Below are 13624 nucleotides of genomic sequence, written 5' to 3' on the forward strand. Positions count from 1 at the left end.
TTAAGTACTTGTATGTGGTAAGAACTTGAATGTCCTTGCAAAGACTGTTGAATTTGAATGGTTCATAACCAGGGCTGCATTGGAGCATACCAGCATATAAATGCATGTTGTAAAAAACAGGCATGCTTGGGGAAAAATGCTTTTGCCACATCATCTCATTTGTGGGACTGAGTGTTCTTCCAACACACCCTTGTCTGATTGTGCCAGTGAGCAGATTTTGAAGTTAGGAATGGACTTTAAAACCTGGGGCCTCCATACTGCTGTCTGGGTTCCCCCTGTCCTCAGCAGGAGCTTCTGCCTGCTCAATTCCACATGTGTGCTTCGTAGGGAAGGATGGACATACAACAGAATCCTGGAGGCTTACAGAGTTGAACTTTTCACCAGAGACAACTCTTGTCCAGATCCCCAAATTGTTGTGACTTTACTGGCTTGCATGTATTTTGGAGTAGAATAATTGATACTTCATTGTAATTAAGCCAATCTTCTTCTAGAACAAATACTGGCTGAATGGTAAAATCCGTTTTTCTTTCACCCCTTGATCTCCTGTAATAAGAAAAGTATACTCAAACTCTAAAATATGCTGAAATAGCCACGAATGGGTTTATCCTTGTCTCTGAAACAATACATAAATTCCTATATAAAAGGGAATGGATAGTTGGAATAAAAATGAGTAACTAGACCTTTAAAAAACCCTTAGTACTGTGTAATTGCTTTGTTAATGTGATCTTTAAGGTGGTGGAAAACAGGCATTTTTCATAAGCAGGAGATGTGATTGCCAAACGACTTGAAAATTTATTAGCTGCATGGCTTAAACCAAGTTGCGATGCAGCTCTGTTTTCTAGGAGTGATTTTGTTTTCCATTTCTATTCAGTAAGTGGTTTATTCAGGGACAGGGCTGCAGATGCTCAGCTCTGTGTGGAATACCAGTCTGCCATCTGCTAAGCAGAGGCAGAGGACAGGAAGGACAGCTTAATTACTCTAATACTGATGCAGGAATAGTGCTTTTGCTTTTGCAAATGGGATATTTCAGGACACAAGAGAATTTTGTCTGAAGAAAGGAAGGAAAGAGTTTTAAAAGATAATGAGGACAAGAGGTGCGGGAAATTACCCCCTACACTTTCAGTCACTGAGGTATTGTGCTCACAACCCCCTCTTAAAGCTAATATGAATAAAGTCACGCTAGATAAGTTATCTGGGTAATTGTATGTCCGGTGCCAGTGTGGAGAGCAGAGACCCGATTACTTCAAAGAAAACTGGAAAACTGTCCTTAGGGAAGTGTGTATTTGTGCAGGAAATACTCTTGCACAGTAGTGAAAGGAGGTATCTTCTGAAATGTGTTTTCTGCAAAATTGTTTTGCAATCCCTGCTTTGTTTGCTTGCTTATCCAAAGGCTCTATCTTGTGAAATGAGATTGGTTTAAAACCAAAACAAACTCCAAACAAACAAAAAACTCTGATTTACTTGAAATTGCTTTCTCAGATGCTCATTTTTTCATCTTTCTAGACTGGTTCGTGATGTTTGCTTAATATAATGCTGTTGTGCATCCTTTTGCATTAGTAAAGAAATCCACAGCAGGGAAAATGGGGAGGGCTGTGTTGAGTAATTACAGTGGTAGGAATCAAAGTGTAGGTGATCTGCATGCGTTTTTTCCTTGGTAGCATGATTGGGTAGTACATGAAGATCTGCATGAGGGCACAGAACCACTTTTGTCTCATTTTGTAGAAAAAATGTTGAGCTTCAATAGCTAGTGGACTGCACTTTGGTAAAAATAATTGTGTTCTAGGTGATAGTTGGTAAATCTTTCTGAGGATGTGTCCCATGTGTCAGAGGCGTTATTAAAAACCTAGAAAATGCCTTTGTAGAAAGTATCGCATCAGCCATCTCTCTAATGTAAATTTAGAAGCAACTATATTTAAAGAAAAGTAAATTAAATATTAAGGAAAATCGTTTGATGACATTCACACTATTCCAGGTATGTAGAGGTGCTAACATAGGCTTTTGACGTCAACACCTTATTTATTCTGTAAGAATTCTGGATAATTATGCATTAATGTAAATAGTTTGTATGAGTTTATTGCTTTCATTATTCCTTTCAACCTGCCTTTCCCCAGTCTGCCCTCACACACTGTTTCAGACCCTAATGAAGATTAAAAATTATCTCTGATGTATCTGACTTAACTAGAAGTATACCTTCCTTGCTTTAAGCTTCTCATGTGTAACTTTTTACTTAATACATTTACGTTCATGTATTGCCCTCTTGTTTTAGTTAGGAACCACATTTGTCAATGTGAGTAAAGAACATTTTATTCCTAAAGAAAAACAGTGCTTGCTAAGTCTCCTAAGTCGTGCTAATGATTCCATAAACCTTAAACAGAAAGGAAAGCTGGATAATACGCTAATCATATGCAGTTTTGTGAAGTTATTTTTTCTGTAGACCTCACAATGTGGTAGCTAGTACTTTGAATACAAAAGATACTATCACTCATTGTTTAATTTCACAACTTGAGTATTCTGATGTTTCACTGTAAAAACAGGTTCAGGTCCTCTTCCCTACTTTACAAAAAAAAAAAAAGAAAAAAGAAAAGTTAGTGTTTTAATCGAGTTAGTTGAAGAAACTAACAGGTGGGTTTTTTGTGATTTTTTGTTTCTTTAAGCAGAATATTTTACATTCAAATCGGGGTCACAGTAGCAAGAAGAATAAGGGTCTGATGAGCATGCATGTTGGAGTGTGTTAATTCCTTGTTAGTGATTTAGAAAAGGCACAAAGGGAACACTGATTGTGGTGGAAGGCCAGCCTTGTTCTCTATTATGGCTGTTTCATTAGGGCCTCTGCATGAGGCCTAGCAATCCATTCAATGAGAGAACAAGTCCTTTTAATTTGAGCTCAAGGATCTTGTTTAGCAGGTCAGAAATCGTGCCTTGCAATTCCTAATTAACAAGCCATTAACTAGTCTGTTGTGAGATGCTCGTAATCTTGTCTAATTAAAATGCTATCAAGTTAATTCATAAATGTGGGAAAACTTAATGGTGGAATTTGCCTTCTTTTTTGTTTATAAAATCAGTTGTGAAGAGGAGGAGCTGGCTCTTACAGAGTTTTGATTAAGTTGACATGCACTTGGTGTGAATTGTTCATTAACACAGCAGCTTTCACCATGCTTATTCCACTTTATAGCCTTCCTCTATAGGAATAAAGCCCAACAAAGACAAGGACTGCTGCATGCATTGCTATGCGTATTTTAATGTGAATTGCTGAGAATTCCCCCCCCCCTTTTTTTTTTTAACAACTCGCTAAGGAGCCGAGCATTTTTGAAGCTCATTCTCGTCTGTTCTTATTGGCCTTTCTCCAAACTAAAGAAAAAAACGTGTCAATCAAATGTAATAGAATTTGCAGGGCTAAAATGAGATCCTTTTGCTGAATAAATTCTTTCTGTTTGTTTCTTTTTTTTGGGGGGTGTTTGTTTTGTTTTTGGTGGAGTGGAGCCCTCGCATTCCTCTCAGTCTGCTATAGAAAGGTTCTGTAAATAGGTTTTGAAAAAACCTCCCTGACTCTAAACAAATAGATTTAGAAGCTCGGTATGAATGATAAGGCTATTAGAGGTTGTCTGTTGTGTTACTGTACATTCGGCACAGTTTGTTGTGATTAATTCTAAATAGGGTTTAGAATTACATTCAGCATCCCTAATTCAGGAAAATCCTGGAACACCACAATCTACACCACAGCAAGACACAGTTACTTCTGTGCATAAAAGAACTTTCACTTAGTAGAGTGGAAAAAATAGAGGTAGGTTGGGGAAGAGCATGAAATAACTTTGTAAGATCTTAAAGCAAAGATGTCATGATGTTTAGGCATTGTCAGGAGTTTTCGTTTCTCTAACCATTGTTTTATGCCAGGTTTAAATAACGAAGAGTACCAAGTGGTCATTGGAAATGATACAACCCATTATATTATTGATGACTTGGAACCAGCCAGCAACTACACCTTCTATATTGTCGCTTATATGCCTCTGGGAGCCAGTCAGATGTCGGATCATGTGACTCAGCACACCCTTGAAGATGGTAAGACAAATTCCACTGATGTAGATGAATATTTTTATTTGCACTGAACAGGAATGTGCAAGCTGGTGCTAACAGCTCTTGAAGATCCCAAATTTCCATTGACATCAGTGTGGTTTCTGAATACGCACAATGTAACACTAGCCGGCTAACGAGAGCAGTGAGAATAAAATAACATTCTGACAGGGCAACATTGTATATTACATGGTGTCTTTTTTCATTAAATCATGTAAATAACTATTCTAGATCTTTAAGAACTTCCTCAGTGTTGAGAATTTGATGATAGTGTACGATTTAGTCTTTATGACTGTCTCTCAGGCATCTGAAACGTGAATCAAACTGCATACCCACTGCATCTTCTGCAAATTTTGGAGGAAAATGTGAAATGAAAATTGGCTATAAAAAAAAAAAAGGCTTTTGTTTGGTGCGGTTTTTTTCTTTTCTTTTTTTTTTTTTTGTCTTTGTGCTTGTTAGTAGAATAGAATTTCATAAAAGTCTCTACTGACTTATTTCTGTGCAGTGATTTAACTAATCTGAATGTCATGGCAACAACAGACTATTTAGTATAGCTCATTAGAACTGATTAATAAATTCTGACAGGGTTAAGCTTTGGCAGTGTGGAACATTGCCAGTCCAGTTGTCTGTCTTTCTCTTTGCCAGGAGTTACTACCCTCATTACATGGTTGGTGGAATTAAAAACACACTGGGTCTTCAACAGTACAGGTTGCAGTCTAGGCTCTGGGTTTAAGCTGCTGCATCTAACCTTGACAGTCAGTCTGTCGGAACAGTAAGGTGCTGATTGCCTTTGATTGCTGCTGGCAGCAATAAGAGGAGAAAATGTTGAGGGCCTTACAGAAAGGAGCTTGCTAAGGCTATACTGCATGCAGAAGGTGAGAAGTATAAGCAGTGTCAAGTTATCCTGAAAATAAACAAGAATCCATAAAACTTCTTGGATTATTTGCTCTTACGTTACTGACACCTCATTGTAGGCTAAGTTGTCAGCTGAGAATTTTCTGTCTCTCTTTCCTTGAGCTCAAAAGCTTTGTCTTTTCTTTTTTAGTTCCCTTGAGAGCTCCTGAAATTAGTTTGACAAGCAGAAGTCCTACAGACATTCTCATCTCTTGGCTGCCAATTCCGGCCAAATACAGGAGAGGTCAGGTGGTCCTGTACCGTCTGTCTTTCCGCCTCAGCACAGAGACAAAAATTCAAGTCTTGGAGCTTCCAGGGACTTCAGATGAGTACCTCCTTGAAGGTCTGAGGCCTGACAGTGTGTACTTGGTTCGTATCACTGCTGCAACAAGGATTGGCTGGGGAGAAGCATCTTTGTGGACTTCCCACCGGACTCCCAAAGCTACGAGTGTGAAAGGTAATTCTTAATGTTGCCGGCAGCCTAGAGATGGGGTCAACTGCAGGCCTCATCTGAAGGTGACAATTTTTTCTGACAGGTGGTGCAGGGATGTGAAATAGGTTTTCTCATTACATGTTCTTGCTCTGGTGATCTAGAAAATAGTGTTCTAACCATGATTCTGTGCATAATCTGTAAAACCTTCTGATTCATTTAATAAATGCAGTTAATACATAGTTTCAGGATCAAAAGTTGAAGAGGAACTAATCTATCTTATGAAAGACCTTATATGTGACAGGAGAAGGAAAAGGTGATACGTTGTTTTGGTGTCAATCTTTGATTGTTTCCACATGTTGATGTTCACATAATTTGACATGGTGGCAGGAAACTTTAATTTGTGTTTGTGAGCTGCTCAAATGTTTTAGCTTGTAGACTCTTTTCCAATGGTAACACAGTTTTCTTCTGTTCTATATAATTTGAATTTAAAAAATAGTCTAACAGCCCTAAACCCTACTGTTGTTCAGTGTAAAACACCTTTCTGCAAACTAGGACATTACACATTAGCAGTGTGTACAGGTGCTTAAAGGATCTGAGTTGATGCATGTATGTCTGTATTACAAACAAAATGCATGTTTGCTTTGAATGTGCCAGTTGACTTGGTATTTGAAGTCTCGTTTAGGTTCTTATAATCAGCCTTGGGATTACATTATTATTTAGTAATGTCATGGAGAAGAGCATGCAACTTCGCATGAATAGCTTGAATAACATGTAGGTTTGAATTTGTAACTACATTTCTTAGCTGTAGTCCACATCCATCCACTTTGGATTTTATTGAGTTTTGACTACTATAGTGAATTATTAGCACTTGGTGAAGTGTGCTTTTATTGTTAATCATATTTGTTTTGGCTCACTTTAAAACAGCAGGTAATTTTATAACTATCTTTGAAGTGTTTTCGTTTCTCTTTGAAAATCACTACCGTTAGTTAATTAATTAAGATGCAGAATTAAAAAATTCTGATTTATCCTAAATCAAGTTGCTAGATTAGCTTTGCGTGAGTAATGCATATGTGCTAGAATCACTCTTGAGTGAACTTTGGACTGATGGGCACCCAAATTTTTGCATGAACATCAGTTGTTTCTAGAATATAAGAGTATTACATGTATTTCTCTAAAACCAGCACCAAAGTCTCCTGAGCTGCGTTTGGAGCCGATGAACTGTACAACCATTACAGTACAGTGGCAGCAGGACTCTGAGGACACTGCAGCTATTCAAGGGTACAAGCTGTATTACAAAGAAGAAGGCCAGCAGGAGAATGGACCAATTCTGCTGGATGCCAGTGATCTTGAGTATACTGTCAGTGGTTTAGGTGAGTATATAAAATATTTCTTAACTCTTCTGGAAGACAGAAAAGTCAGAGGCCATCTTAGACTGCTTAAATCATTAGACCTGTAAGGCAACAGCATTAGGGTTGGCCATCCATTTTCCCAGCCATAAGCTTTGCAAGCTGGAGTTGTGCTGCTGATGGAATAATCCTCTTCCAAAATATCTGTTGCACAACACTTAGATAACCAGATCTTGTAAATCTTGTGTAAGTTGGAAGAAGGACACCCAGCTATTTATCACAAGATACTGAACTTAGAGTTAGTAAACACTGATAGTAAATTACATGTCTTTTTAATATTCAGTTTAATACACTTTTTTTTTCCCAGTTTTTATGTATTTATGCCTGATCTAGTAATAGTGGAAGATTAATACAAAATACCAGAGATATTTCTCTGGCATTTCTCGCCCATTTCTGTTATTTGTAGCCTTTGTAACAGCTATACTGCACAACAAGCACTGCTTGCTCACCATACTAGCAAGTAGTGCTTGTGTGTGTTACTATCCTCTTAGTATTTTTAAGGAGCACTGGCAAATATTTGCAGGACTGAGCACAAGGATTAGGTGCAGAGCTTGCTGCGTCCCATTGTATTCTTTCCATTGATTACCTGACTCTGTGTCCTCCTGTAATTCTTGCAATGTGTATTAGCACAGATGTGTTGGTATCATCCCTAGGTAGAAGGTGCTTCTGTTTACATACATAACTGAGAATTTATTTCATAAAAAGATGTGATCTATAATGTAATCAGAAGAAGTGATATAGGACTTGACACAGTGTTTGAAGTGTGCTGAGATGGTTTACTTAGGGGCAGTGTGGAGAATTAATTTTGACTAAATTATCAAAATTGACCTGCAGGCTTAACTAGGTCAGATGGCCTCTTGACCATGCTCAGATATTCTCATCTGCTGTATACAGTTGAGATACTATTTTAGGGGAGATTTGAGGAGAGCAGTCTTGTCTGTTAACTGGACAACTGACCATCTGTGACCATTTCTAGCTAGAGCATCTGGCAGCAGCTGACTGTTTAACAGAGCTGGGAGACAAAAGAGCAGTGGGTTGAAAGGATGTGGTGTCTGTGTGCCCTAGGACATAAATGCTTTTTTTTTTGGTCTTCTCATTATGCAGTTACAAAGCAGTAATTTCAGACACATGCAAACTTATTAACTGTGTGATCCACATCATATGGATTTTCTCAGTACACTAATACTCCTCAGATTAAATATTATTTTACAGAATTAGCTTAGAATGTATAGTCTCTGTGTGTTTTTACTAGTTTTTCAAAAGAAAACAAAAGCAAAGTTAAGTTTGGGAAATGACAGCTTTCACATGGTCACAGTTAACTGAATTACAAGAAGTGTGGGCATGGAAGATTTCATGTGCTTGAGTTAACCATTCAGGCGTGGTGTATGTGATGTCTTGAGTGTTTATTCCTTACCATGATTCTAAGTATCTAAATATGATGACCAAAACATGATACATCCCATATGATTTGATGACCATAATTTATATTTTTCACATATGAGTAATTTATGCTGCTGTAGGTTAGATCCACTGAAGAGTATTTTTTCAAATAACTTCAGTAGAAGTCATCTTTTTTTAAAAAATATTTTTAATGGGATGTGTTGATTTATTTGAGGTACATATCAAATACAGGAAGTCTTCCTGTGTAAGTTTCTTTGGTGGTTTCATATTTTGGTTTGCTTTGTGGCATTTACAGAAAAAGGTGTTCATTGCTACAGCTACAAAAGACTGAGTTGGCACGGGAAATTTGATTAGGTCATGATTTTCCACTGCTGAGATGATTACATATGTTGAAGCTTGGGAAGTTCACACAGACTTCTCATAGTGACGGTACCTGTCTTTGCCCATTGAGAAGCTGTCTGTTTAGAATACTTATGTACACTAAATTATTTCTTCAAAAATTGTATACAACCAACCTTTTTTTGCCTGTGGCAGCTGCACTTGTGGAGAATGTAGCAGAGAATATTGTGGAGAAATATATATAGCATAGGAAATTATATGCAGTATATAAACCCACAAAGACTTCAGCAACATCCATGTATTAAGAAGGGACTGATTTCCATTTTTGCTTTTTTCCTAAATTTTATTTCTTTTGAACAACCTAAATCATTTGGACCAGGTTATTTTATTTATGCATTTCAAATTTAAACTATTACTTATTAGGAAGTGGTCCTACCTGGTAGAATTTGAGATAAAACAAGGCAAGCTGCTGCTGTAAGTTCCACGACTACAGTAAACTGAATCTTCATGAACTGGACAGAGGCTTTGAGGACTAATGTTCTGTCATCCATCTGCCTCTCCTGAGGACACTAAACTACTGATTTATTGACAGCCTCTTTAAAATAAATGTCTTCATTATGAGCTACAGGAATTAGTAGAATACTGCAAGTGAGAAACCTGAAGGGGAAAGCGGTGTGTTAAGATTTTTGGTTTCATATATGATGGATAATATCAAAAGAAAAGGTTCTTCCTGATTTGGAAGAATATGGTAATAGTATTAGGTGCTTCCCAGTGGCAAAGATGGAGTAGTTTCTCATGCATTATCTGTTGCCACAGAGTTATGTGGCTTCCAAACACTGCCTCTTCGTGTCTTAGTTCGTCATGACCTAAGGCTGCTTTACTGTTCCCTGTTCTCTTGCAAAGTTAATAAACTGCAGATAGACTTCTAGTGACATTTGGAGCCTGTCAATACATCTCTTCATGGAACTTCCTGCAGGTGTTGGTACAACTGCTGATTGTGTAAAATCTGTGGATTTAAAGAAGATTGTTCACTTATTCCTTGGCAATTGAAGCGCATCACAAAATCAGAATTCATAATATTCTCTAATCAAAGGGTACATTAGCATTGATATTATAAACACTGTTGATTACATTGATTTTTGATAGCATTGATATAAGTACTGTAAATTATTTGCATGTGTCTACAGGGCTCTTTAGGGAGGGACAAGTATGATAGGTAGAGCAGAATCAGCAATGCTAGTGTAAAATAAGTTACCATGATGGAACATTAAATACAGCAATATGAATATATGATGTACGTTTTAATCTCTTGTTGCTTGCTACCTTGTTTTTTTGAGAACTGACCTCTCTTACTCCAGTGTAGGTCTGCGCAGTTACTTCTGTGTATTTTTAAACTGGATTATTTAGCATGCTAGTCACCATGTAAATAGAATTAAATGATCTGATCAGAGTCAGGGCTGCCATTGTCAAAATAAATATCCACAGTTTCACATAGACATTTGTTTGTGTTAAAGGTCTTGGCATTTATTTTTCAATAGCAGGCCATTTCCTAGTCTAGTGTAAAATTCCATTATTACTTGAATTTGCTACAGGAGCAGACCCTTGGGTGCATACCATGCATTTTTGCCTGTATTTTTAATTCCTCCTTTGCTTCCTCCTGCTCTAGAAAGCTTTCTCTGACAGAAAGTCTTTCATTGTGAGACCTGATGAGTCTGCCGGTACAGGTTCTGTTTCTGTAATATTTCAGAATATATGTGTTCAGAAGCTGAAGTGAGTTCTGGTGGTGGAAGTGTTTGTTTGGGAACCTTCTCGCTGTGCAACAGAGGACGGATTGGCAAAGCTTGGAAGTTAAAGAGAGTGTCCAGAGAAGCTCATCTTCCCCTTTACGTGTCTTCAAATGATTTTTTTCAGAGTATTTTAAGCATGTGCATATGCATCTCTGCCTCAGTGTTGCTGGTACTCAGTACTGTGCTAGGGGGACGGTTTGCCTCGGCTCACGGCTCACTGTGTTGGCAGCCATATGACTGGTAGGAAAGTAGAGCCTGTACAAGAAGGGCAGTGACTCAGAAGAACCCATTTTAAGCTTACCTGGTTTATTGGAGCCAGGAAATCTTCATAATTAGGTTGTCATACTCCTAGGAATCTCATCCTGGAATCTACGTCTAGGGAGAATAAAATCAAATTCTTGGTTAACAAACTCAAGAAAGCAAGATCAGTTCTGATGCTGTAACGCAAGAACACTGTTCTTCAAGCTGCCTAGAAGTCTCCCTCTGAACTTTTTTTTGTATTTTTCAGTTAGTGTCATGTAGTAATTAATTAAGTAGGTGCCACTGGTGATGGGGGAATGCAGCATGTTCATGTGCTGTTAATGCCTTCTACACTTGGAGGGAGGGAGGAAAGCAAGAATTCACTCTGCTAGCTCATTCTTGCGTATCGCTGTCTGGGAGCTGTACCAGCTTGAGTGATGGTAGTTACAGTGTGGATTCCAGAAAGTTGCACTTTGGTGACAAGGCTAATAACTAAATGCACACGAAACCCTGAGACAAGCAGCTTGTGGCAGAGATGGGGGCCTCTTCGGTGCTCTTTTGTTTGTTGCCTACAAGATGATATCGCAGTAAATAACCGTTTTCAGGCAGACACCTTAGGGGATGGAAAAACTGGTCTGTTAGCTTTGGGGAAAACGTGGCCTTGAGTGTGGGAGCCCACATACCTGGGCCTTTCCCTGCCCAAGGCCCCTCCCCAGGAGTGGAGCATCCTGCGCTGGGTGCTGGAGCCCCCAGGAGCACTGCTGGCTCCCCGGGGCTTGGGGCGCCTGCAGGCTGCAGGGAAGTGATTGATGGCCATGAAATGGCGTGGATCTACTTTTTTTTTTTTTTTTTTTTTAATAAAATAAAATAAAATAGGTTGGTGGTTCCCCTGAGGCTTGGAGAGACTGCAGGCTCGCTCTGGGAGGCTGCTTCTATGCTGTCTGGAGTCATCTAAGCTCTTTGCCGTGAAGGGCATTGCAACCCCTTGCTGCTACTCCTGATACTCCAGTTTACATTCCCTGGTGGCATTTTCCCCTGCCTCAGTCTAGTTCTGGAAAAATAATGAGATTCTGTCAGACTCATTTGTGCAATTTACTCCAAAAAATTTGGTCTTAATCAGAAAAACTTCCCTGCCTGAAAGCTCTTCTGTGTCCTACTTTTTTCCAGTTGTAGAGAGGAGAAATAAGGGAAAAATTCTCTGCCCTCCTTGAGTTGGACACATTTTTTTCCAAGTGGAGAATTTGTCAAAGTCTAAATAACACAAAGACACATTTTGTGACCCTGCATGGCACTCTCCTCTGAAAAGGGGACTTGTGGTGAAGAATTAGCTACCTACCTACTACACTTAGCATTCCCCTAGAGACTTGGCCTTCAGTTGTTTAATTTCCCTTGGATCTATTTATAGTACGTTAAAACCGTGATTATAGCTAAGCTTCAGTCCAGGGCAGCAAAGCTGACAAGGTGATTCTGCAGTCTATAGAAATTGAATAAAGGTGTGTAAGAAGAGTCACTGCAAAGGATTTCTCCAATTAAACTGCCTGATGCATGTCTCCCAAGTGTCACTTCTAATAATTCTGTAAAAGTACTTACAAAGTTTTGTAAAGCAGTTGGTGTGATGGTCAGATATGACATAGTGGTTTCGTTTGCACCATATTGTAAGTAGATGTGCTAGAAAAATGTAAATTTTAAAAAATTAATGACATCTTTGACAGCTTTGATGACATCTTTCTCATTAAGAACTGCAAATGCTGTAATACAGAGAAGAAATACTGTAAGAGCATGACATGTGTTAATGTAGTTCTTTCTGATAGCTAGGGCTGTCATTTCAGTTTTATCCTAGCTTTTGTTGGTGTCAAAATGTAGTCTCGCATACATGTATCTGAAAATTCTGGGATATCCAAAATCGTGTATGTGGGAATTGGTACTGCTTTTTCGTTATGAGTTACCATGGAAACTTAGTTTGGGATTCCCATACAAATTCAAGGAGCCAGGCATTCCTACAATTTCATTAAATGATGTGAAAGAAACACAGGTCTTACTCCCTCAACATTCAAATTTTTTTTCATTTCATAGCTAACTGTTCTCGAATGGCATGCAATAAAATATAATCTAGTATAACAGATATACTTTATTTCTGCTTGATGTATTTTATATCAGGTCAGACATTCACAGTTAATGAAGTGTCGATTTGAACAAACTACAGCTCTGTTTAAGAAAAAACCCAAAACAAAACAGAAATTATTTTAGCTCTTAATAAAGATCAACTAAAAGCTCAGTTTTCTTGCTTGGAAAACCAGATGATCGCACTGTATGCTGTATATACTGTAGCCATTATATTTACATGATTACATAGTGAAAAGTGTCTAATAGCTCAGTAGGTGACCAGGACAAATATTATCATTTATTTCCACTGTTTACAGCTGGGTCAGTCTAATGTTTACTCACGCTGATTATACCCTTAAACTAAACCTCTTATCTGTCAATTCTCCTGATTGTGTGTAACAGGCTTGCTACTACTACTTATCAGCTAAAACATAAGGGATTTGTTGGGAGAGGGGAGGAGGAATTGGTCGTATTGCACAGTACTAAACCCAAAAGCCCTAGAAGTAGACTGGGCATGTTTAAAAGCACCCTCTTCCTCGGCTAACTGTGACCTCTTTCTTCTGCACAGGCATGGCAGTCTGTGTATATTTGTACTGCCAAACCCAAGCTCTTGCCCAGTCGTGGTATGATAGTGCACTTCTAATACATGTCAATAAACAGATACACATTCCTTACTTCATATTCATGAAAGGCAGACCTGTCACCACTGTAAATGAGCCTGTCTTCTGAACGCAGACGTGGCATATCTGCGTATCTTGGGGTTTTTTCCCTTTCAGGGTTTAGAAAGGGAGGAGGAGAAACCCCTTATTGATTAAAATAGAGAAGGGAGGGGGCTTTATTACACTGTAACTTTTTTTTACCTGCAAAATATCAAAGCAAGTGCTGCTTTGATAAGCTTTTACCTCTTTTTTATAAGGAACCATATTGCATTTTACAGGCTGTAAGTGTAAATA

The 13624-nt window shown here is 38.4% G+C and overlaps 1 protein-coding gene across 1 annotated transcript in view; it reads left to right on the forward strand.

The window, feature by feature from the left end:
- The window catches only part of PRTG (protogenin), a 91678-nt gene that overhangs the window by 41635 nt on the left and 36419 nt on the right, over positions 1 to 13624 (forward strand). The window contains 3 exon segments of the mRNA XM_056347763.1: positions 3892 to 4056; positions 5114 to 5419; positions 6577 to 6765. Coding sequence (XP_056203738.1) covers positions 3892 to 4056; positions 5114 to 5419; positions 6577 to 6765 — 660 coding nt within the window.

Source organism: Falco biarmicus, chromosome 7 (genome assembly GCF_023638135.1).
Source record: "Falco biarmicus isolate bFalBia1 chromosome 7, bFalBia1.pri, whole genome shotgun sequence".
NCBI lineage: Eukaryota > Metazoa > Chordata > Aves > Falconiformes > Falconidae > Falco > Falco biarmicus.